The sequence below is a fragment of the Sceloporus undulatus genome, chromosome 4 (genome assembly GCF_019175285.1).
Source record: "Sceloporus undulatus isolate JIND9_A2432 ecotype Alabama chromosome 4, SceUnd_v1.1, whole genome shotgun sequence".
Taxonomy (NCBI): Eukaryota; Metazoa; Chordata; class Lepidosauria; order Squamata; family Phrynosomatidae; genus Sceloporus; species Sceloporus undulatus.
In genome coordinates this window covers 231,123,270-231,149,470 of record NC_056525.1, presented here as the reverse complement: position 1 = coordinate 231,149,470, position 26,201 = coordinate 231,123,270, and the positions used below count along the sequence as shown (strand labels likewise).

The window sequence follows — 26,201 nt, the reverse complement described above, 5'->3', positions numbered from 1 at the left end:
GTCGCATGACATTGTGTGACAATCATCGTGTTATCATGCAATATTGATTGTGTTATCATGCAATACCGCTATGCTCCCTGTCTTTTTTGCCAGTGTGATAATCTCCTATGAAATATTGGAAATAGATGACATCTAGAATTCTTATACAGTGGACTCTTGCCATCCACTGGGGTTTGATTCCAGGACCCCTCATGGATACCAAAATCTGTGGATGTTCAAGTTCCATTAGATACAATGGATATTAAAATGCTTTCCCTTATATAAAAAGACTAAATTAAGCTTTGCTTTTTGAATTTATATTTTTTAAAAATATTTTCAAGCCATGGGTATTTGAATACATGGATAAAAAATATGGCTGGGAAATTCTGGCAGTTGCAATCTCAAAAAGTTACTTTGCCAAGCTCTGGTCAGAATTGACTCTGTCATCTGAATCTCAGCTCCTGCTTCTTAACTCTGAGCCATCATTTGTGAAAGCTGTACAAGATTAACAAAATTGTATAAATAGCAGCTTTAGGTCTGGCAAATTCATCAGCTGTAGATATATCTGAGCTGACAGATGATTTGTTAACAGAAGCCTTTCCCCCCCTACTATTCTTCATAAAGCATTTCAGTTTCCCAGTGAAAACCTGAACAGCAAATAGGAGGGTTGTTTTGCTGCTGAGTTTTAAGCTCTGATAAAGGAGTCATTAACTGCTGATACAGAGACAGCAGTCTGTGGGAAATATTGCAATTAATGAACCACATTTTAATTTTTTTAAATGAGCTTAGACAATGTTTGCTGGATGATTGACCACTGAATGACTGACAGCTCTTATTGCTCCATGTACAAAGCAATAAACAGCCACCATCAATAAGGCCCAATCGCAGAAGCCATTTGGTGGGAACATCATTACAAAGTAATGAAGAGAGCTGCGGTTGTACAAGAAAGATTTGTCTTCCAAATAATGAGAGAAAATGCTTTCCTTCCCATTCATTCTTGAGGGCAAATGCAAGGGAGACAATGCATTAGAATGTCCAATGGGAGCTGGTGGCTTCCATGTCACTGCAGTAGCAAATCCATTCTGGGTTTTCAACTCCACTTTAAAGGCAATGTCCAAGGAGATTCCAAAGGGCTGAACCTATTTTGGGGGACAGAGTTTGGTACTTTGTAGAGCTCCTTTAGAGTTCTGTCAAAAGCCCAGAGTGGATCCATTGCCTCAGTGACACAGAAGCCACCAGGGGCACTGATGATGTGAATACAGATGAGAATGTTTGGTCAGAATTTGACAACATTTGCAAAATTTGAATGAGGAGGACATGTAACCACCCCAGTGGTGGTGAAAACACCAGGTCGTTTTCCATAAAAATGTATCAAAATTTGCAAATATCTAGGAGAAGATGAAACTGATACATTTGAAATTGATAGACTGACTGATCCCTATGTGAACTCTGCTCCCATGGTGGTTGCCTTCCATTATCAGTAGGACTGTGAATCTGGTATCCACAAAGATGGGAGTTCTTTAGCCAGATGTGAATAAGCCAGACATCCACACTGAAGGGAGAAGAATCTATAGTTTTATTTGCTGCAATCTGTAGGTGTCAGTGGTCTAGTGACAAGAAGACTGATACAAAGGAAAAGAACAGACATCCAAGCATATATGTAGAAAGCAATGGTAAACCTCTTCTGAACAAATCTTGCGAAGAAAGCCCTATGACAGATTCACCTTAAGGTTGTCGTAAGGTGGAAATGACTTGAAGGCACATAACAACAACAACAACAACAACAACAATGATAATCATAAAGCATCCTGTCTTTATGTAGGTACAGTGTCACTGATTTTGGAACATGCGTAATAGGCAGGTCATGTACTTCTACCCCATAATAGCTACTTGATGCATGATAATCCTAAAAGAGAGGAGAGTACCTCTTGGCAGAGGTATGTATGTCAACATTGTTGTGTGCCTTCAAGTAATTTACGATTTATGGCAACCCTAAGGTGACTCTATCATGGGGTTTTCTTGGCAAAATTTGTTCAGATGAGGTTTGCCATTTCCTTACCCTGAGGATGAGAGCATGTGACTTGCCCAAGGTCATCCAGTGGGTTTTAAACCCTGGTCTCTACAGCCATAATCCAAAACTCAAACCACTGCTGTCTTTCTGTAATGTCAATAAATTGCCAAAAGTTCAGAAACTTTCTATTACCTTGGAGAGGCTATTGAACAGTGCCATGCATCTTCTGTGTAGTGGTGTGTCTTGTCTTATCTATTCTGCTTCCATTATGCCTTGCATTTTCCTACTCATATTGGTATATTTCCATATTGGTATCCTATATTGGTTTTCCATGTTCTCCATGTATTACTTTTCAGGGTATAGTCCGAATTCTAAAAGTTCTACCCATGCTGCTGAATCCTATTCCCCAGTAGGTTTAGCACCTTCTGTTATTCTTTTAAATTGGAGCCTAAAACCCAGAGTGGATTCACTGCACTGCTGAATTGAGAAGCACCCTCTGCCACTGCTCCTCTTGCATGCCACAGAATTTCTTTCATTATCCCTGTGGAAGGGGGAGGGCATATCCTGTGTTACTGTGTCTGCTGCTGCTGCTGCTGCCACCAGAGTAATAGAAGAAGGGGGTTCTGAGCATGAAATGTAGTTAGAACATGGAAAAGTAAATTGTTTGGACTCAGCTAGCATGACTGGAGAATACTGGGAGCTGCATTCCAAAGAGGGGCAGCAAACAAAGCAAGAATGGGAAAAAGCATGAGCACAGCCAATTCCTGACAGAGATGAAGCCTTAAAACAAGAACTTAAGGCAAAACTTGAAAAGATACCATTTTCTCATATATAATAATTAAAAGCCCAAGTGAAAATGTCATATGTTAGAAAGCCAAGAGCCATCACAATGATCCTAGAGACCTGAGCTTTAAAAAATGACTTTTTTGGGATCATACTTCCAAGTTAACAGTCCCAAAAAAGTAGTTTCTCAAGCTCAGTTATAGAAATGGGTTCTGTCAGGGTCAGCTCAAGATCAGACTTAATAATCCATTTATCACATTTTTTGCAGAAATATTGTACTTTTCCAAGTGTTGAAAGGTGTCTTTGTTGTCACATGTGATCTTCTTCACTCATGTGTCTTGCTTGTTTTGTGACCGATGATTGGAGGGTAAACATGGACTTAATGGGCAAGTCTGATTGCTGAGCCAAATATCTCTGAGGAAATCTTCTTGTAAGCAGGAAAACAGGTGAATCATGACAATTTGCATTCTCCTTAACCTCTGGGGTTGCATCTGCACTGCAGAAATAATCCAGTCTGACACCACTTAAACTGCTATGCTCAATACTATGGGATTCTGGGAACTGTAGTTTTGTGAGACATTTAGCCTTCTCTGTCAGAGAGCTCTGGTGCCATAAATGATTACAATTCCCAGAATTTCATAGCATTGAGTCATGGCAGTTAAACTGGTGTCAAATTGGATTATTTCTGCAGTGTAGATACAGTCTAGCTTGACATGCAGTTGCTATCTCTGAAGAAAGTATCTAGCTCCAAGTACTGGAAAAATCTACCACAACATTATATCCTTTGTGTGATTTTTTTAATGACTTCTAGTAATGATCATGGTTGCTTTGATCCAGGTGGCCACATCGCAGGGAGCCTAGCTGTGATCACAGATGCAGCCCACATTTTGGTTGATTTGATGAGTTTCCTGATCAGCATCTTTTCTCTCTGGCTGTCGTCAAAATTTCCCAGTAAAAGATTAACATATGGATGGCACAGAACAGGTACCAAATGTTATGGTTTATGGGAATGGAAAATAGAGAAAGTCCCTTGTTTTATCAATGAATGTGAGACGGAGATCAATATAGATTCTTGGTCAACATCTTATTTTTATGGTGAACTCTATCAAGAAAAAAAATGGTTACAGTACATATGAGGCAGTATTTCTAAAGCAGGGGTGTGAATCTTGCACCCTACAGTTATTGTTGGATTGCAGCTCCCATTAGCCCTAGTCACCATAGGCAATGGCATGGATTGCTGGCAGTTGCAGTCCACATAATTCTCCCTCATTTAAAAGTTACTTAACCACCCAATAATACATTGTGGAAAGCTAGCATGGTGTAGAGTGTTAGACTACTGTACAACCCTGGAGACCAGGGTTAGAATCCCCATTTGGGAACAAAAACCCACTGGGTGACCTTGGGCAAGTCAGACACTCTCAGCCTCAGAGGAAGGTGAAGGCAACCCCCCTCTGAACAAATCTTTCTTAAAAACTTTATGATGGGGTCATCTGTTGAAGACAACAATAAGACATTGTTCACTGAGAACTAGGCAAATTATGTAAATATGTAAATACATTCTGCCTCTTCAACTATAAGGCTTCTCGAAAGGAACTAGAATGTGGAAGATCCTTACTTATTTCCCAGAAACCCAGGGTTCCCTGGAGCAGTATAAAGTCCATTGCTGTTCCCTATGTCCATTTAGGTCCACATAACTGAGATGTAACTGTTTTTCATTCATTCAGCTATATATTTCAGGGAAGTTACTCTTAACAGTTATTTGAATCAATAGAAATTCTTGGAGCTTTCCTCTCTATGATCATCATTTGGGTGGTGACTGGTGTGTTGACATATTTAGCCATCTTGAGGCTCCTGCACCCACACTATGAAATTGAAGCCACCGTCATGCTGATCACATCTGGGTGTGCTGTAATAGCCAACATAATGTAAGTTATAATTTTAATGCACCATTATCAATAAAATATGAACAACGTTCTTTATTAATAATTTGTCAAAAACTTAGAAAGTCACTTTTTGGGGGAGGGACTTTCTGGCCACCTCCTAAACAGTAGGGCCACTGGACATACTGGCTGAGGGGCACTAGAGTAGACCAGGTTAGGAATTGTGTGGCCCTTGAGATGTTAATGAATTGCAACTCCCAATGGCTGTAGCCAGCAGAGCCAAAGGTGAGAAATGAAGGGAGCTGCAAGGCCTTGTGATGCCCCTCACCTGGGGTAGATAATTGAAATCAATGGAACTTAAGTTACTTGAGTAACTTATGTCCCAATGATTTCAACTGATGTGCTTTCAAGTACGATTCAAGATCCAGCTCAAAGTGCAGTGTGTGTCTTATGAATTTGCTGACCTATAAAACATAACCAAAGGGGTGTACAAAATCAAAGGTGAAAAGTATACACAAAATAGTTCAAGAACAAATGAAAATCAATCAGTCAATCAATCATTTCAAGGAAACACAGATTTAAAGTGCTTATCATTACAACACGATTTTAACATTTCTGTTAAATGATTTTCTAGAGAAACCAAGATAGCTTGTAGAATTCAAACATACAGCCTTGTTAGTCTGTGGGATTGGTATGTAGGGAGATCTTGTAGCACCTTTGAGACTAAACTGAAAGAAAGAAGTTGGCAGCATGAGCTTTCCTAGACTACCTGAGAAAGTAGACTTTAGTCTATGAAATCTCATGTTGCCAACTTGTTTCTTTCAGTTAGTCTCAAAGATGCTACATACAATATAACTCATCTGACTAATATGATTCTTGCAGATTAAGTCTAACTCTGCACCACAGAGGACTTGGAAATCTTTGCAATGTTGATCAGTCCAGCAATCATAGATCAAATCCTGAAAGCATGTTGGCCTCCTCCAATGCCAGTGTGAGAGCTGCTTTCGTCCATGCTATCGGAGATCTGTTTCAGAGCATTAGTGTGCTAATTAGTGCACTAATAATCTTCTTTAAGGTCAGTTTTATTGCATTTATTCACCTTCACAGCAATTAAAGATGGAGCTATTTTCATTACAGAGTAACCATTACTTGCCGTGTGCTTTGTGTTTCTGCCTTCAGGATGCATGGTGCCATTTCGACACTGACAGCAATCTCATTTCTAGAAATAAAAGTGGCTGCTGAATGAGCACAACAGATGATTCATTTCAGCATTAATTTTGCAAGATGGGTGGCGTACCTCTCATCACTCTTCCTTTCCTCAGTTTGTCTTGTTCTCTTTTTCTCCAATCTTGTGCTGGCTTAAGGCTTGCCTGAAATGAGAAATGTTTGGGAGCATATTTGGGACAGGGTTTCATGAGAGGTTGCTAGGGGAAACCAAAAGGGATTGGGTTGGGGGGGAAAATAAACATTTTTTGAGCTGTAGCTATAACAATTTTTATGCAGGGTTCCCCTGAGGCCTAAAATTTATTGCAAGGTGGAGACATGCCAGAGATTGCCAGATGCCTGGAATCCCAGTTTGGGGAGAAAGATAAATACTGTGACTGGTGGATAGATTATTCCCTTCACTGCTTGGCGAGGGATATTATGGTAAACAGCACTTGAATTACTTGTTTGCCTGGCAAAGTTTGGCATAAGATGGATGTGGAGAGGCAGCTGTTTTCTGAATATGATTCTATAATCAGGTTGTCAGAGTGAAAATTAGACAGGGATTCTGTACCTTTAGTGGTTGTATAGAAGAGAGACTTTCCACAGGTGTTGTTTGTCATGCGACCAGCTAACAAGAAAGACCTGCCGAAAGCCCTTCTACACAACCATTAAATATATGGAAGCCTTCTTCAATTTTTATTATGGCAACACACTCAAGTTTTCACACTGAGAATCCTAATTCATACAAATCTCCTCCTCCTCCTCCTCCTATTTCAATAGACTGGATCCATGCTGTACAATTATAGCAATAGTAAAGTCTGATATAACCTTAACTATCACAGCTCTATCTTACAGAATCCTGGGATTTGTACTTTGGTGAGACATTTAGAATTCTCTAGAGCATTTTTCTGAAGTATATTATTAGGCTGACCTAGCAAAGAATTCTAAACACACACACACACGCACTACAAATTCCAGGATTCCAGAGGACAGAACCACAGAATTTAAAGTGGTAACAAAGTGCTACCATTGCCTAGTGTGAATACACCCACACCCTGGCAAATTACACAGTCTTCAACTGAGAAAGAAGCTATATATTTGGAAAACAGAAACAATAAATTCTGTGACTTTATAGTAGATTGATGAGTGCATCCCTGTCACGTGAAAACCTGGTGGCATAGAAACGTCTTTACAGTGGATCTTTGTTATACGCTGGGGTTTGGTTCCAAGATCCCCTGTGTATAACAAAATCTGTGTATGCTCAAGTCCCATTAAGTATAATGACATAGCAAAATGGTGTCCTAATAAAAAATGGAACATCAAGGTAAATTTATACTTTTTTGGAACATTTTCAAACCGTATATGCTTAAATCCGTGTATAAAAAATCCGTGTATAAGAAGGACCGACTGTACTAGTTACCAGGACAGCAGGGATGGAACCATCCTGGCCTCCCTAGAGAGGGAGTTCCAGAGCTTGGGAGCAGCCACTCAAAAGGCCCTTTCTCTTGAACCCACCAAATGCACCTGGGAGGGTAGTGGGACAGAGAGAAGGGCCTTTCTCTATGACCTCAATATTCTCAGGGGCTCATACAGGGAAATGTGGTCTTTCAAATAGCCTGGACCCAAGCCATATAGAGCTTTTTAGGTCAAAACCAGCACTTTGTCCATGGTTCATCTCTGAAGATAGCCAAAACCCCCACAAAAACTATTGTTAAGCTTTACCCAGCTTCTGGCAACATTCCCTGTTTCCATCCAAGCATCTCAGTATGTATCTAGAATAGTTAATTTGGTTTACACTTGAAGTGAAATTTTCAGTTGCACCTACTAGGTATGTAAAGCCAAGAACACTTTCACCCTAAAGACAGGATCTGCTGGGGCTGGAACAAAGAACTATCAGGTGTGCATACTGGTGCTTGATGTGACAACCCACAAAACCATAGCTTATAACAACTTTTTATCAGTGAAGTATGATCAGGCCCTGGACTGGCTTTATCACTGAAATGCCTTGCTCAATTATTTGTTCTCCAAGTTGTTCTTTCATCCTAACTTCTGATTCCTGATGAAATCTGCTGAGCCTAGAGTTCATCTTTGACATATCTTTTTTTCCTGTGTTATATCACACCTTTTTATCAATGACCTTAAGGTACTATACCTGATCTTCCCATATTTTTCTCCTCACAACAATGGTGTGTACTATGTTATGCTGAGATGGCACATTGTCCCAAGAAAGCTATATCATAGCCTCCAACTGTTCTGATTTGATATGGACAGTCCCAAATAATCCACTTCCTCTCTCTTTCTCCCACTTTTCCCTTTTGTCTTCAGCTTACTTCAATTGCTGCAAACTGAGTTCAAAATTCAAATGTAGTTTGCATAATTAACTTGATGGTGGAAGAGAGAGGACAGTGGATAATTTTTCTGTTTCCAGTAGGCTGAGGCAACAGCAAACTGCTGCAACCTCTTGTAGCTTGTATGTTCTTCTTCAATAATAACTTTTGCCATTTTGACCACACACTGATGTTGCTTGGCCACACATGTTCCAGTTTTCATCTGTGAAATACTGGAGGGTATGCTGCATGGATGGGTAAGGATTCCCCAACTGTAGTCCAATACTCTGACCACTACATCATATTACCTCACATGTCTGCCTTGATAGCTAATATTTCATGAATCTGGCACCATTATGGGGGAAGAGAAAAGCACAGGCCTTAGACTGTGGGTCTTGTACTGATTAACTCTCATGAATTTTGTAATTCTTTCTTGATACGATGAGATGTCAAGTTAGCATGAACTATTTTATCAAACACAACTAGTAGAAGAAAGAGGTTTGTTCACCAAATACTGTGTTCTCTTCTTTCTAGCCAGAATACAAAATGGCAGACCCAATCTGCACATTTATATTTTCCTTATTTGTTCTTGGAACCACCATCTCTGTGTTACGAGACATTTTACTTGTGCTGATGGAAGGTAAGATGTGCGTATAGAGCAAAACTTTTCCTGTAGAATCAGTTTCATTTATTATGTACAGTATCTTATTTCTTTATTACTCATTATCCAAGCTTTTTGCACAATAAATTTTGAAGTACTGTATGAGATGTTATCCCATCCACATTGCCATGTGCAATGTACTTGAGCACATTTCCAGCCCACATTTTGGCCAATTTCAGTTGTGTTTTTTAAAAGTTTTGCAAGAACTGTGGGTCTGGTGGATTCTGAGGGGGTTAGAAGAACTAAACTGCCTCATTTGCAGGAAGCTTTAAATCATACTGGCTATTTTTCAGGCAAAAAAGGACACCCCCAAATCCGTGGGAATTTTTTAAAAAAATACTGTATTTAGTGTTCCAGTCAAGAGAAGCAATAAACACACTCTATTCTCTATATATTGTATAACTCATATGGAATACTGTAGCCACTTCTGGGCACTACAGTTCAAGAAGGATATTGATAAGCTAGAATGTGTTCAGTGGAAGGCAACCAAGATGGTGAAAACGTCTGGAAAGCAAACCTTATGAGTCCGGAGAAGACTGACAAGTGTCAAGACAGCCATCTATAAATATAGGAAGGGCTGGAGTAAGTTTGTTTTCAGCTGCTCCAAAGATTAGAACAAGAACCAATGAATTCAGATATTAAGAAGTACATATTTGCTGTAGGAACTGTTTGACAGTAGAATAGACTGCTTCAGAGTGGATAGACACTTTTTCTTTTGAGGTATTTCAGCAGAGGTTGGATGGATGTCTTTCAGGAGTGTGTTAGATGGTCCTTGCAGTCCCGTCCAGCTCTAAGTTTGTCTGATTCTATGATTGTAGGTTGGGGAATCTGGGGTTCTCTGGGGCTTCAGGGAGGCCATGGGATGCATTTTCTCCACCTGTGTTTTGCAGCCAAAGCTCGTTCTCTGTCACACAGCTATAGGCCTTCTCTGTTGGAAAATGATGGTTACTCTTTCTTCCACAGGGACACCAAAGGAACTGAGCTACAGTGTGGTAAAAGAGAGAATTTTAGCCATGGACAAAGTGGAGTCCGTCCACAGTCTGCATATTTGGTCTCTAACAATGAACCAGCCAGTCCTATCTGCTCATATCGTCACAGGTCAGTACATTTTGATTGGTGATTTCTTGTGAAGGCAGTACATTCTGATAATATATACCACTAATTGTGCCCATTGTTTAAAGGGTACACAAGAAAATAAAAGAAAATCTTTCAGCATAGATTTTCAGGTTGCAACTCCAGGCTTATTTACTGAAAGTAGGTAGTGGGTTGAAAGTTAGGCCCTGGGAGGTCGGAGTATGAATCTCTACTCAGCCTTTGAAACCCACTCTCAGGTTTAGAGGAAGGCAATAGCAAATCTTCTCTGAAGAAACATTGTCAAGAAAATCCTGTGATTTTGAAGGCGTGCAAAAATGGATTCCATGCCTTGAAGCTCAGGGGCCACAGAGGCCAAGATCTGGAAATATGGAATACCCAATTTGGGTGGGTGGAGGAGCTCCCTCCTGGGTCTGAAAGAGAAGAAAGCCTCCTTGGTCCCTAAAGAGTGAAGGGGCACAAGATAGTAATTGGCTACATTGGAGGTCCCAAGGATATAATCTGGTACTCAGGCTGAATATTGTCCATCCTTCCATCACTTCTATCCATTGGTCGTGATGGCTAGGAAATATGAAGTACAATATCATCTGGGGATCAAAGGTTGGGATAGAGTGCTTAAAATTAATAAGGACTGTAAAATTATTATACAGAGGGATCTTGTAGCACCTTTGAGACTGTGAAATACGTTTTAGCATACATTTTCATAGACTTGGTCTACTTCTTTACATGCAGTGAATAATATTTAAATTTAATTAAATTAAACATTCAACCTTTTTTGCTTCCAGTACTTATAAGAGTTATTTCAGGAGAGCTAATACTATCTGTTAATACTAACATTACATGCTAGACCCTCATTTGAATGTTTGCAGGCCCTTGCTCCTTCCTTCCATTTTGGGGAAGCATGAAGATACCATGACTTCAATATCAAATCAGTTTTCTTATTCAGTCTCAGTACCTACTGTTCATGGTATCCTTTCTGACAAATCACAAAAGCTTGCACACATTATTTAATTGGTCTAATAAGTTTATTAATCTAATACAGATTTTGGATTTTTTTTTCTTATGACCAACTTGGTCATGTTTGCTTTTTAAACTGAGACTTGGAATTGTTAGAATACCAGGATTTCACAAAACAATTCTTTATTTTCCAACAAGCTAAAGATGGTGGTGATGATGATGATGATGGGGAGGAAGAGAGGGGAAGATGATTTTATATCTGCCTTTATTTGCAATATTGGGGCTCAAGTTGGCTTACAAAAATTAAAACAAATACAGCTAGAAACACATAGAAATACATAGGTAAGCAGATATAAAAAGCTATTGTATAAATGTGGTTAAAGTATCCATAGAATTCAAATAATTTAAAACAACCACATTAAAAGATAAAAGCCAGCAGAACAACACAAAAGCCCTTGCAGTCAGTTCCTAAAAGTCTGGCAGAACAGAAAAGGTTTCACTTGTCAGCAAAAGGAAATTAAGGTGGGAGCCATCCCAGGCTCCCTTGTGAGGAGTACCAATGCCTAGAAGCAGTCACCAAGAAGGCCCGCTGTTGTTTTTGCACCAAATATATCTGTGACTATGGTGGAAATGAGAGACAGACGTTTTGCAAAGGGCTTAGAGACCAAATCTATTGGTCATAGAAATGAAAATGTGCACTGCATAGGTTATTTGTTTTTGTCTTTATCTCTGACAGCAGATACCACAAACAAACAACAGATTTTGAATGAACTTACTGAACTTCTAGTCAACACATATAATTTCTACACAGTCACCCTTCAAATTGAATCCAAAGCAGACCAGAAACCAGACTGTGTCTTCTGCCAGGATCCAAGTGACTGAGGTTATATGAATTTGTATTAATCAACTGCCTCTTTGCTGCACTGATTAACATTAAGCATGCTGAATGAAGAGAGCCTGCTAAGCCCAAACCAAACTGAACTGAAAACAGGAAGCTTCATACATATGGCAGAATGTACAGTTGTATTTGTTGTTGTTGTTGTTGGAAACTGCTGCATTTCAGATGGTGGAAAACAGTAGGGAAAACAACTAGAATGCATAATGCTCCTTTCTGTTTGTTCATTCATCTGTTGGGAGGTTTATTGTATGAGAACAACTAACATGAAAATTCACATTTAAATCATTACTTCACAAAACTGTGGTGAAACAGTTTTCTACATTTTGAGCTTCCTCCTCTGAAAGAAGATTCTCCTGCTTCAGTTTTCACAATCAGTACAGTTGGCCCTTCTTATACATGGATTTTTTTATACACGATTCAAGCATACACAGTTTGAAAACGTTCAAAAAAGTATAATTTTTCAAATATCAAACCTTGATTTTCCATTTTTTAAAAGGAACCCATGTTGCTATGTCATTATATTAATGGGACTTGAGCATCACGGATTTTGTTATACATGGGGGATCTTGGAACCAAACCCCAGCGTATAACAAGGGTCCAACTGTACTTCTAGAAATTAAATGTATCTTTAATCAAATGCACCTTTTTTCCTAAAAGGATTTTCTCTCAAGACATGCATAGTAAATCTTTCCATATGTTTTTGAAGGCAGGAGTTGCATCAGAACATTTAGAAAAATGAAAAGCCAATGGAAGATTCAACCCACACATTATCTGGGTTGTGGAATCACATCCGTTCACAGGGAAATCAAATGCCTACACATCCCTGCTTGGCTTGCCAGAGTGAAAACTGAAGATGGTCCTTTACCTTTAAAGGTTGTGTAGAAGAGGAAATTGCAGCATGGTTTGCTTGTCATCTGGTTGGGCAATGTGTGCCTAGTATTATATGAGCCCAGCCCCCCAAGTCTGCTTTTGCAGCTCTTGACTCTCCAGACTAACATAGGCCTGTTACAGACTGCCAAAATAAAGCTGCTTTCGGGTCTCTTTGGAGGTATGCTGTTTAAATGATGTCATGTGTCCTAAGAATCCGAAAGCTGCACCAAAGGCTGCACTCCAGTGCTTAGGAATGGAGTGTGGCTTTGGTGCGACCTATCCGGACTCTTAGGACCCTGCATCATTTAAATAGCTAACCTCCAAAGAGACCCGAAGCAGCTTTATTTTGGCAGTCTGTAACAGGCCATACTTGGCTTCCTGGTCCTTTCCCCCTCTCCCTCACCCTAAAAAGAGGTGAATTCAGCCTTTAATAGAGTGCAAGCCTTCCTAGTACTGTTTGACATTAAAAAAAAATACATCCCTATTGCCATTGTGAGAATGGACGTAAGAGAAAAACAGATGTATTCAGCTTGTTATTGGGGGGGGGAGAGAATGGCGGGAAATTGGCCCCTGCCCCTATTGCCCACCCTTGCCTTAAAGTCTTAGAAGTGTGGGGGTACATTTTAAATGAGTTAAATTAAAACAAAATATATTTTCTCAGAATCTCTATTATCAGCAGTCTTTACTGGGGAAAATGCAGAAGTGCTTTTCAACATTGATCTTAGGTACTAGAGTTGAAAGAGTCAGATCTTAGGTGACCACAGAAAGGTTATCTCTCCAGTGCTGGATGCATAGGCTTTGATGGACTGGTCTTGCTGAAAGGTTGGTAATAAAAGGTTGAGGAACAAGGAGAGAAACAAGACAAATATATCTTTCATGGAACCTGTTCATCTCTTACATTCCAGACATAACATTGGACCAAGCCAAACAATGACACATATGGGATACCTCTGGTGAGATATTTTCCCTTTGCTTTCTCAGCTGAGGGGGAATCTAAGCCAGCAGGGCCACAATTAGAACTTCTGGCTCCTGGGTAAAATCGGAAGCACTCAACAGCTTGTTTGAACCAACAGAATCAGGAAATTCAGAAAGGTGGAGGGCACTGCCTCAAGACATTTTGCTGTCTGGGGCAAAGGACAAGATGGTACCCAATCCAAATTCATGTACAGAATTGGCAGCTGAAAGCAGCAGTGGCTGATGGCTTCTCTGTCAATGTGATGGTAAATCTACATTGAATTTTAGTATGAGTTTTAAAGGAACTGTCCAAGATCTTGGATTCTATCTCCCAAATAAGTTCATAATATTGGATGGTTCCTTTAAGGTGCACATTACAACTCATGGTGGATTCACACACTCATATCCACACACCTGATGTGGAAGCCAGCAGTCACCAGTAATTGAATCTTACTTCAGCACAAGCAATGGGACTTGTTCTTCTTCCGCACTAGAGGGAACAGGCTAGTGTAGGAGTGTAGGAGAGATGCTGCTCCATCCCATAAGAGAGAAGAAGGGCAGGGGGGAAAGCTTTGGGTTTGTCATTATTACTCTCCAGTCTCTGTCACCTGAAGTAGTTATCTCAGTCTACCCAAGAGTAGGGCTGATCTAAACTTTATCTGTACTGGAGCATTACTAGGGGGGTCTAAGTGATTCAGACCACACCAGATGACTCCCTCCAAGAGGAGTGATACCAGTGCTTTCCAAATATCTGCTTTTTGGCAGAAACTGGTTGTGGTGTTCACCTGCATCCCTTTAAAATGCTGGAGTTCAACAGAAGAGATGGTGTGAATAAGGCAAGGCTCAGTGGAAGAAGAAATGAGAGGCCTCATTGTGTGTGTGTGTGTGTGTGTGGTTCTTAAATTTTATTTAAAAATATCACATCTTACCAAATTTTCACTTTAACTACATGAAACTATGTACATGTAGGCGCAGTACAGAGCACCCACCCAAAAAGGGTGGCCTACTGGTGCCTGTTTTTCTGCCGGAGGGAAGCCTCAGCCACCAAATTGTGAGGCTTCCCGCTGGCAGAAAAAGAACCCATGAAAAGTGGGTTCTTTTTATGCCACAGTAGTGGTGTAACAAGTGCGCCACTCGTGCACTCATTACGTAAGCGCTGCACGACGCTGTGTGGATGCCGCATGGAGCTTACGTAACAATGGCGGCACCCATGTATACAGGGTGCCGCCATTGTTACACCCTCATCACGTGCTAGGGTTGAGGGGCTTGTGGGCACGCCACCCCAAGGCAACCCTAGCACATGACGAGGGCGTCATGAAAGGCCCATCTGTTCTAGGCCATAAATACATTTAGGCTGTGCATATGATACTGTAACTTAAAAGTATAAGTTTAATTTTGCTAGTTGTTTTAATCACAATTATTGCCATTATCTTCAGTGATATACAGGAATTACCCTTTGTGAGTAATATTAGTACAAAAAACATAATGAAAGATTCTATATGGTGTGGTATGGGAGGAAGTTGTGGGGGTGAGATATCATGAGTAACTGCACCGTGTGATGTTAGCCCTAATGACACCACTGATTTGTACCATTGTGCCTCTTCTAGTGCCAATGTTTGCACCTGCTACATAAGGTGAATGAAGTTGTAATGAGCTTGTGAATATCTAGAGATTCCTACTTGCCATAGGCTATCCCTGAGTTTGGTCTTCGCTCAGTATTTTGTAGGAATATAAATGAGCTTTAAGCTCTCTGCCTGAAATGCATATCCTCTGGTGCATATAAATTTAGATAATGTCTCCAAGTACGTACAGACAAATGGAACACAGGATCCCTTTCCTTCCCCCGCTTCTCTTTTTCACTAAGTCAGTTTCAATAGTTAATAAAATATTGACCAAAACATTTAAAAAGAAACTCAGCAGACCCAGTAATGACTGGAAATGAGAAAACAACAAGATGTTTCCTTAATTGCCTCCTCCCTCAAAATACACAAACACAATTTGTGTAATGAGATACTGTTGTAGGACAAAGAGATAATCAATGCTGAGTGGTTGTTTTCATGAGCTATGGGGTAACTTAATGGCCAGAGCTAAGGCAGCCTTAAATTAGAGTTGCAGATTTGCACCATCTCCTAAATAGTCACTGGAGGAACACAAATGTGTCAAGTTAGTAAATACACTACACCACTGCCACTGTTAATATAGCCATTCCTATGAGAAGACATGGCCAAGCATTCTGCAGGTGACTTATTATGCCAGCATAAACACTTTCAGGATTGTGTGCAAAGAGATATCTATCACCCCTTTTCACAATGCCTTTGCCAAGTTGCCCAATGACAGCTGAATGGCTCTTGGGAATACCCAGCCATTGATTGACTAAAGATGGCACTCAGGCACAGCCTGTGGCCAACAACGGAGGTCTACCTGTATTTGGGAGCTATTTGGTTGCCATCATGCAGAGTGGAAGAAGGAGCAGCACTCACACACACACCCCATGAAGCTTAACGCTGCACCAGCAGTCCAAATGAACCCTGGCCATTATGGGATCAAGGTGATCAGATGTTTTAACTGCAAAGGAGGACAAAGCACTGCAAAATGTAGGATAATGAAGGAAAATTTTACAAAATAAAATCTAAAAACACTAATGTAAATATAAATCCATGCTTCTTGGAGCCTTATGCCATTATTAAACAAACCCAGCAGGCAGGTGAAATGACATGTGTTTTGTTTTGTTTTGTTTTGTCCTTCCACATGACATTGTTCATTTCAGGTTGTAAAAGCATTTGCTAAGCTGGAAAAATCTATTTGGCAAAAATTACGCTTTTACCATACTCTCCCACACTTTTACAACTTGAAGAGAACGAATGTCATGTGGAAGAAGAAACAGAAATATGTGTCTTTTCACTTGCCAGCCAGGTTTGCCTAATATTGCAATAAGGCTCTTAGTCATTGTCAAAATGGAGATAATTTTGAAATTCCTCCAGGACAGAAAGTTGAAGTGTAGGATATGTCATGGAAAAGCATAACATCGGGTCGTCCTTTATGGTATGGCCTGATTCATGCCTGAATTGGAGACTATAAATATCAGGGATGGCTCTGTTAGACCACCATTAGCTGGCTGCAGAGGGCAGGGGCATGGAGTCTGTGTGGTGTAGTGCTTTGAACATTGAACTACAACTCTGGAGATCAAGGTTCGATACCCAGCTCGGCCTTGAAACCCACTGGATTACCTTGGGCCAGTCACATACTCTCAAACAATGGCAAACCACCTCTGAACAAATCTTGCCAAGAAAACCACATGATATGTACACCTTAGGGTCAGAAATGACTTAAAGGCACACAATAACAAAGGAGACAGGGGCACAGTATACTATAAGTTAAACAGAAATTCAATGAACTCACCATATATACAGCCTCACAGTAGTGAGAAAATGTGGCCTGTGTCCTTTCTGTCTGCTTTGCAGGTGTTGAGAGTGGATGGCCAACTTAAGGACTTCTTATTTTTCTTCTGATAGTCCTTTCTCGTTAAATTGGTTCTGAGCTGTTCAAAGTTTTGGTTGCCTTCAAACAGAAGGTAGGACTGTATAAGGTAGGACTCTTGGCCATGCTATGGCCTTAAATTTTACAGCCCTGGGTCTGAATACCTGTGGTTTCAGGATTGCCACCTTTTTTTATTCCCCTGAAAAGCTCCTCATCTTTAATACCTAAAGGGCTAGTAGGTGCAATGTATTCCTCTCTGTTTTGGGAATAGTTTCACCAACTGAATATGGAGTCAGCAGTGAGTCTCCTGTTATGGTGTTGGCCTTAGCAAGTGCCCAGTTAGTTCATTTGGATGGGATTGCTTTTATATCCCAGCTTTCACCAAGGAGTTCAAGACAGTGCACATTATTCTCACAACAACCTTGTGTAGGATAAGACCAAAGTCACTGAGCACCATGGTCTAGTGGGAACTAGAACCTGGATCGCTCAAGTCCAGTGATCTAACCATACTGACTCTCAGTTATACCTACTAGCTCTGATGGAGCAATTGGCTTATCATCCACTGAAACTATTCAGTGAAACATCCACTATTTTAGAATCCTTGCTGTGTTTTTCTTGTTTCTTCCATGTTATATGTTTTTAAAGCTTTCCCCTTAAGGTGTGCTCTATTGGCCAAATGCTCCATGGCAGCTTTCAGTAATTCCTCTTCTTTTATGATTCTTTATCCAGCACAACTGGATGCAGAATTTCATTTGAAACAACAAGCCTCTAGTAAAATAGAAGTGATTGCATCTCATCACTCCCATTGCCTGCCTGGCAAGACTTTAAAAGAATTACATATCCCTGCACCATACTAATATTTCTTCTATGGGGGATTTTTAAAGCATCAATTCTACATTAAACAGAGGAAAAAATCATCTAAGTTTCCAAAGACTTTTTCTTGCTGTTCAAAATTATGCCTTCTCAACTTCTACAGTAATCCTTCTATTTTTCTGATGTTACAAATAAATTTGATGTTTATTTTTCTTTTTAATATGTAAAGTTGAACTTGGGAAGTTCTTTAAAGGAACTGATTGCTTTACCTTCAGATCTAGTATTTCTTCAAAGATGAAGCCACTTTCTTATTATTCATTTTGATAGGAGTCTTACCTAACACTACCTCAAGATCCCTCATATTTCTTGGTAGCATGTCATCCATACTAATGGCCTTCTTTGGCTTCCCTGTTCTCATGGCAAGTAGTCCTGATGATGCAGGGCCCAATACCTTCTTCTATTGAGAACTGTCCAGGTGATGTCTGGCCACATCAGCACCCAATCTACCATATACCCGCTTAAAACAATTTTTTAAAAATCACCATTTGCTCCGGATCTTCCCAGAAGATCTGGAGCCCTCTGTTGTGATGCTGGGTGGCTGTTTACAATGTGTCCTGCTGTGCCACCTGGTGCCACTGCACCACCACAACATCAAGTTCTCCGCTCTGAGGGCAAAACAGGGCCATGAGATCAATGCTGGGCACCTTGTTGAGACCTCAGAGCAAGTGACTTGCTACTGAAATGCCAAGTGGCACAGTGGGACAGTCTGGCATCACAATGGAGGGCCACAGGTAATAGGGGAGATGTTGGGGCAGCTCCAGAATCAGAATATTTCAGGATACTTCCAGGGTATTTTCAAAACTACAAATCTCAAGATTCTGTAGGATGGAGTTAGAGTGGTGTCAAAGTGCATTATTTCAACAGTGCAGATGCACCCTTAGACAAGGTTAGGGATGAGGGCGAAAGGTCTTTGATTCACATTTTAATATAAATTTAACACATTTCTAAAAAACTTTCTAACCAGTGTGTGGGAACTAGAACTGCCATACTTTACCATTTGCCCTTCCAAAACATTGCAATGGAGTTCTCCCATAAAGATATTGTATTTGCCATCCCAAAATGCATATAATTGCAAAAATGGCTCTCCTAAAAGGCATTGCATTAGGGAATGCTGACAAAAAAGCTGTATGTGCAAATGTGTGTACGAAGAGAAATGAACAGGAAAATGTACACATATTTTCATGAAGCATTTTTTAAAAAAAAACCCTCAAAGCTCATGATAAACCAAATTTAAGGGGGGGATCATAAAGTTTGAGACAAACTGAACTTTAGATTGGAAAAAGGACAGACAAAAACTAGTAAATTTATCTAGTTCCATTTCCTGTTTAGAACTGTCTGATAAATAATGCTGTCCCACCTCCATGGTTGTGGGAAATAACCATGTTACTGTTATGCTATATATACATTTCACCTTGAGCCTATCCATATTACACAGTTATGGCACAGTTATTCCATTTTAATTGTCATAGTTCCTTCCTAGTCCTGGGGTTTGTGGTCTGGTGAGCCAATAAAGTGTTCTAGTTGAGAATTCTCCATCCCCTCCCTAAATGGCCAGTCCCTGGTTTCCATAAAATGGAACCAAGGCAGTTAAAGTGGAATAGTAATGCTATAATTCTTTCATGTGCCAAGGCCCATGTGTATATACACTGGAAACCTGCTGCCAGTTGTAATCATATAATCATAGAGCTGGATGAGACTTCATGGATCACCCAGTCCAGCCTCCTGCCATGCAGGAAGTCACAATCAAAGCAACCCTCTCAGATGGCCACCCAGCCTCTGTTTGAAAACCTCCAAAGAAAGAGACTCCGCCACACTCCGAGGGAGTGAGTTACACTGTTAAGCAGCTCTTACTGTCAGAAAGTTCTTCCTAATGTTAAAGTATAATCTCTTTTCCTGTAGTTTGCATCCATTGCTCTGCGTCCTATTCTCTGGCACAGCAGAAAACAAGCTTGCTCCATCCTCTACATGACATCCTTCTGCTAATAGTTCCCACTTCACTGTTTTAATTCAAAATTCTAATTTGACCTACAGTTTCAAGGAAATCATTTGCTGGTATTGTACACTTAAAAAAAAAAGATTCCAAAATTAACTATTTGCCATGAGCTGATTTTAACAATCATGAAAGGACAGTCAATTGGTAATTTAGTGTTTATAATAATAGTGTATTATAGTTGTTGTTGTTGTTGTTGTTTTTAAAAAAACAAATTGTATTTTAATGGCAAGGATGAAGAGAAGCACTTAAGAGATTTTAAAAAAAAACAAACCTCACATGCCAAAATCACTTGATTGGCCATGCGCATTATGAACCTCAAGTTTAGAAAGTTTAGATTTGTTACTCCCCCACTGACATTGGAGTCAGCAATCACTGCTCATAAGGCAACTGCCTCACTATGCCTAATATTTAGGCCAGCTCTGACATCTACACTCTTGAAATAATGCAGTTTGACACCACTTTAGGTGCTATAACTCCATCCTATGGGATCCTGGGATTTTAGTTTTGCAAGGTCTTTAGCCTTCTCAGACAAAGTGCTGGTGCCTCAGAAAACTACAAATCCCAAGATTCTGTAGATGCAGCCATGGCAGTTAAAGTAGTGTCAAACAACATCATATCTACAGTGTAGATGCACCCATAGAAGAAACAACAGAAAGTGGTTAGGGTTGCGTTAGTTCAAGAACATATCTCTGCTGTCTTTCCTTCCAGCTTCTGAAATTGTAGGCTTTCATCCAGGCTGAGAATTTTTGTAACTGACTGATCTCCATGATATGATCTGAATGCTTAGAGACTTGACTATAGTCATCGTAACCATTTTAGAATAAATTATTATGAATAGCTATGGCTGACTTGGGAGCAATCTGGAAATCTCATATAATGAAATCAGCATTCAAAGCCTCTATTTAATTTATTGCTATTTAAACATTATTTCCTCCCCCCAAAAAATTGCAGCATAAATTTACATTACTGGGTCCTAATCACAAGGGAGTTGTTCTTGAGCATACTGTTTAATTTCCAGATGCTGAGTATGTAAATTGTATAAAAGATGCCGGGATGTGTGGAAAACAAGTTCAAAGGAAGGAAGTTTGGAATACATTATATAGAAAATGTCTAAGGCTGGAAAACTTAAATGCCATTGGCCCTGTGGCTTGGGGAATTTTGGGACTTTAAGTCCCCAAAAGTGACCTTTTGAAGTTGTACAAAAAACAACAACCCTTTCTTAAGACAATTAATTCCAGAATATCAAATTTAAAAATAAATACTGGTTCAAATAAAACATGGGCTTGCATTGTATTGTTAGTCTCTATTAAAGTAGATCCACTGAATCAATGGGTTTGACCTACTGTGGCCTTTGGTATTTGCTGGGGTTTGGACACAACCCATGGATAGTAAAATCCATGAGTGCTCAAGTCCCACTATATACACTTTATATAAAAGAGCAAAATCAAGTTTTGCTTTTTGGAATTTATATATATTTTTGGAATATTTTCAAACTGTTGAAAAGTTGAATCCATGGATAAAGAATCTGTGGATATGGAGAGCTGACTCTGTATGCTGCTTTACCATTCATTGTTTCATTCAGTAGGTCTACTTAGTTGGGACGAACCAAGGCCAGAGGTGCATAAGCCTGAGGCACCAGCACTCCTTGGCACAAAAGGCTACAGACCTTGTAAAACTATGAATCCCAGGATTCCATAGGATGGAGCTACAGTACTTAAAATGGTGTCAAACTGCATTATTTTGACAGTGTAGATGCACCTTACGTTCTCCTACATCCAAACTGGATGCAAGATTCCTTATGTCAGACTGGTCTGTTGGACGTATATAGATGCATTTTAAAAGCATTGTTTCCATTTTGAGTTTCCTCTGGTTTCCTTTGGTCCATTCATTTCACAGACATGCCAAGGACTCTGGCGTATGTCACTGAGATATTGTAAACAACCGTGCTTATCCTGCAAGAACAAAACAAGCAGCTATGGTCTTAGATTGGATGTACAATTAAAAGACCTGCCATGTTTTAAAGACAGCACGTATAGAAACAACATGTATTTTATAGCTATTTCTCCTACAGCCAGCTCTGATGCAGTTTTTACATTGTAACTTATAAACCTTCAAGTGCAGTGAAAGATCATTTATCTAATCTATATGGTACAGTTAGAATGTTCTCCTATAAAAATATGAGCTATTGATCTCAAGAGATTCTAATTTAGATTAGCTTCTGGCAGGGGGTGGGTGGTAATAAATGGAAACACTCTTTTCAGGGATCAGATTCTGAATGACTTATCAAGAAGTTAAAAATAGACTTGGTCAGCACTATTTTTTTAACCACAGTAGTTGTTTCAGTGCTGCAGTCTCTCTGATCTAGATAATTCGGGCTTGGCTATTTATAGATATGTCTTGATTAATGACATGCCTTCCTTCAGTTTCCTAGTCTGTTCATTGAGAAGGAGAGTAGATTGACTGACTGACTGATTAACCGATTGATTATAGAAATTTATGTCCTGCCCTTCAAATAAATTCCCAAGGCATCTTGCAATACAGAATCAATAAAAACTGAAGCAAATTCCCTTGTACATGCAAAAAGGTGGGGCACAAATGTGATATACAGAGCTTGGGATAGTCTTTTTAAAAAGTAATTAATTGCATTTATAACCTCAAAGCTCAATAAAGTAATCAGTTGCCATTATAGTTCTTCTTCTTCTTTTTCTTCTTCTTCATCATCATCAAGTTGACTTCCTCTAATAGTAATCCTATGAATGAGAGGACCTCCAGGAATCCCAGTCATCATCTCCCTGCTTAGATCTTGTAAACGCAAGGCCTTGGCTTTTTTGAATTAATCAATCCATGGGTAGTGCAGTCTTGCCTTCCACTTTACATCACTTGATGATACATCCAAAGTACAACGATTTAGATATAGTGGCTTCTCACAAGATGTTAGGCTTGATTTGTTTTAAGATACATTCGTTTGTCTTTTTAGCAGTCCATGGTATCTGCAAAACTCTTCTCCAGGACCACTTTTAAATGAGCTGATTTTCTTCCTGTCAGCTTTCTTCACTCTCCAGCTTTCACCAACATATCTAGCAATCTGAAATGCACTCAGCCCTCTGTATCCATAGTTTCTGCAGCCACAGATTTATCCGTTCCCAGCTTGAAAATATTTTTTTAAAAAGAAATTTAAAAAAATAACCAGATTTTTGCCATTTTGTATCAGGGAAAACATTTTACAATGACATTATATTTAATGAGACTTGAGCACCCCCAGATTTTGGTATCCATGGGGAGTCCTGAAACCAAACTCCATTGGATGGCCCACTGCCTGGATGATACTGACTTTAATACTTAATGATATGTCTTTACACTTGAGGATTTTTTTTTTCTAGTGGCCACACTTGCAAGTTTTAGGAGATTATCACATTAGCTTCACTGCCGGGATAGACCCAGGATGTAACTTTCTTAAGGTGGATCTTATCACATTCATCCAATGCTGGACAGTATGCAGCCTCTATGCAACCATGGCGTCTTTTGCTGCTTGAGATGTGGGACAAACCTAGAGAAGTAGTCTTCTATCATGTATTATTCTGTATCATTTTATATGTATTTTGTTATTATTCTGTAGAATGTATGCCATAGGAAGGTTTATTTTTATCTATTTTATTGATTGTATATACAACGCTGTGCAAATCTACAGCTGCTATATAAATAAAGTATAATAATAATAATAACAACAACAACAACAATAATACTGATTTCTTGACAGTCTCCATCTTCATTTATGACTGAGCCAAGGTAGAAAAATCTTTAACTATTTCAACATCTTCATTGCTCACTTTAAAGTTATGTAACTCATCTGCGGTCATTATTTTTGACATTCTACTTTGTCATTACAATTACAGTTGTTTAAAGCTTAGCCTTTTCTGTCCTGTTTGCAAAGTTAACTAAAGTAATTACTTTTAGTTACTTTTCAAAAACATCTGAATGCAGTGACCTGACACCCTGCAACAAACCAGCACATGAAATGTATGCTATTCCTCCTCTACCACTGAGGAGATCACATAGTTGTAGCTATGACACTAACTTGAACTACTAGAGTAAAGATGCTATCCCTCACTTGAACTGTCATATGAAATGTAGGTGTATCTTCACTGTTAGGAAAAGGAACTACTGTAATTCTCAATCATTTGTTATTAAGCTTGGGTTTCACATGCAAATATATTTCCTTCCCTGCCTCTCTCACTCCCTCTTTGTGTCTCTCACAAAGTGAGAGAGATGGGAGTGGGGGAACAAGAGATGCTACGTAAAGAATTATACCTCTCTCAGATTCTTATCCAAGATCTACTTCCCATCTAACTTTAAAACAGGATCATGCAACCTTTTCGATTTTGCTTTATCTCATTCCCCACTCTCATTCCAAAACAACTTCATCCCTTTCTGTTGGTACTCCCTGTGCAGCAAGGTGAATCGAAGGGTGCTTCTAAAAGGAAGGTATGGAGGTTGTGAGATAGTTGCAATTATTCAATACTCCCCCAAGATTAGACTGTCAACCAACTGCTATTTTGCTAGTCAGACCACTACTGCCATCTTTAAAAAAAAGAAGATTCTGCTACGTACTAATCACAAATGTTTCATTTTGAAAATCCACTACTATATTTTTCAACTGATAATTTTCTACTTTCAGATATGCATTGTTTCAGTAATTTAATATTAGTAGCACTGGCTTCAATCCAATAATCTTATCACACGGCACTTGGAGGAACAAGAGTGGAATGGAACAAGGGGGGGGGCGTGTGTTACTACACAAGGGAATGCCACCGATGCCACCAGGAGTCCCCAAGCCATTCCTCAGCCGTTCCTGGCAGCCGATTTTGAAGGATGATTTGGAACCGTTCTTCAAAATCAGCTGTCATAGAATGGCTGGCTTCAGGACTCCCAGCAGCATCAGTGGTGTTTTCCCATGTTGTAACACACATTCCTCCCCCCCATTCCATTCTGTTTCCATTCCTCCAAGTGCTGTGCGATAAGCTTACAGATTTATAAATTAGTTGTGACTAGCTTCAGCTTCACTGATTTCAATGGGTCTTCTCCAGGGCATGAATAAATCTAGTTCCAACAGTGAAGGAATGAACACCATACAAGTGAAATTGAGCAACTATTGGTATTCATTATATCTGCAACTATGGCCATCTTACTAGATTAACTAAAATTCATGCAATTAATGCAATCCTACACATACTTATCTAGTAGCAACCCCTATGGAATTCAGTGAGACAGTTCAGAGTAGATGTGTGAAAGATTTCACTATATTGACATATATAAGATTTTAATTTAGGATCAAGCCTTTTTTGGAGTGATGGTGCATCTGCGCTATAGCAATAATACACTTTGACATCACTTTAAATGTGGCAGCTTCATCCTATGGAATTCTGGGATTTGTAGCATTATAAGACCTTTGGACTTCTCTGCCAAAGAGTTCTGATACCTCACAAAACTATCAATCTAGGATTCTGTAGGATGGAGCTGTGACAGTTAAAGTAGTATTAAACTGCATTATTTTTACAGTGTAGATGCACCCTGAGACTACTTGAGAAAACATAATGATCTAAGACAATTGCTATCTCTTAATCATTAAGAAACTGACCATAGAAGATCTACTGGAAAAGAAGCCCAAAAACTCCAACAGTCTCAGTCTAACTATGTTTCCATTCTTTTGCAGATGTTATTATATGACAAAGAAGAGCTGAATTTGAAGTTATCTTGTATTATCATCAAGGAATCCATTTGAGAGCTAGTGAAAATACATTATCAGCAAAAATAAGGAACTTACTGGAAAAATGCTAATATATTATGGCTACATTAAAAAAATGTTTAAAACTCACTTTACATTTTTATTGAAAAGTGGACTTTTATTACTTTTAAGATTAATTGTTAGTTGGCCTTTAAGTCAGTAGGGCAGTGGTACACTAACAAAATTACCATAATAAAGGTGCAAAGTCCAGTCCATGATTTTATTTATTCTCTTGTCTTTTGAGTTAGGTAGAGAAGGAAACAGCTGCATGCATTCATATATAAATCCACAGCACTAATGTGTATTTGTTATGCACAAGAATGACAACAGTCATCTAGTAAGACAGCTAGTCTGATCAATCCTTAACTTAAAATATGATTCCATTTTAAATGTGGAGTTTATTACTCTGCTTATGCTCATTCTTATTTGGTGGTGGCCATAGTTATATTTCACCTGCA

General features: G+C 39.4%; 1 protein-coding gene across 3 annotated transcripts in view; it reads left to right on the top strand.

Moving 5' to 3' along the window:
- Nucleotides 1–25,789, top strand: part of SLC30A8 (solute carrier family 30 member 8) — a 37,836-nt gene extending 12,047 nt beyond the window's left edge. The window contains exons 3-9 of one of the 3 annotated variants that reach the window (XM_042461469.1): nucleotides 3,611–3,757; nucleotides 4,545–4,698; nucleotides 5,536–5,728; nucleotides 8,721–8,826; nucleotides 9,811–9,945; nucleotides 11,633–11,779; nucleotides 25,672–25,789. In XM_042461469.1, the coding sequence (XP_042317403.1) occupies nucleotides 3,611–3,757; nucleotides 4,545–4,698; nucleotides 5,536–5,728; nucleotides 8,721–8,826; nucleotides 9,811–9,945; nucleotides 11,633–11,778 (881 nt within the window). In that variant the 3' untranslated portion in view covers nucleotide 11,779; nucleotides 25,672–25,789. Of the gene's footprint in view, nucleotides 1–3,610; nucleotides 3,758–4,544; nucleotides 4,699–5,535; nucleotides 5,729–8,720; nucleotides 8,827–9,810; nucleotides 9,946–11,632; nucleotides 12,202–17,079; nucleotides 17,253–25,671 lie in introns of those variants that run through there. The other 2 variants (XM_042461467.1, XM_042461470.1) reach the window with 2 other exon arrangements.
- Nucleotides 25,790–26,201: the final 412 nt, after the last annotated feature.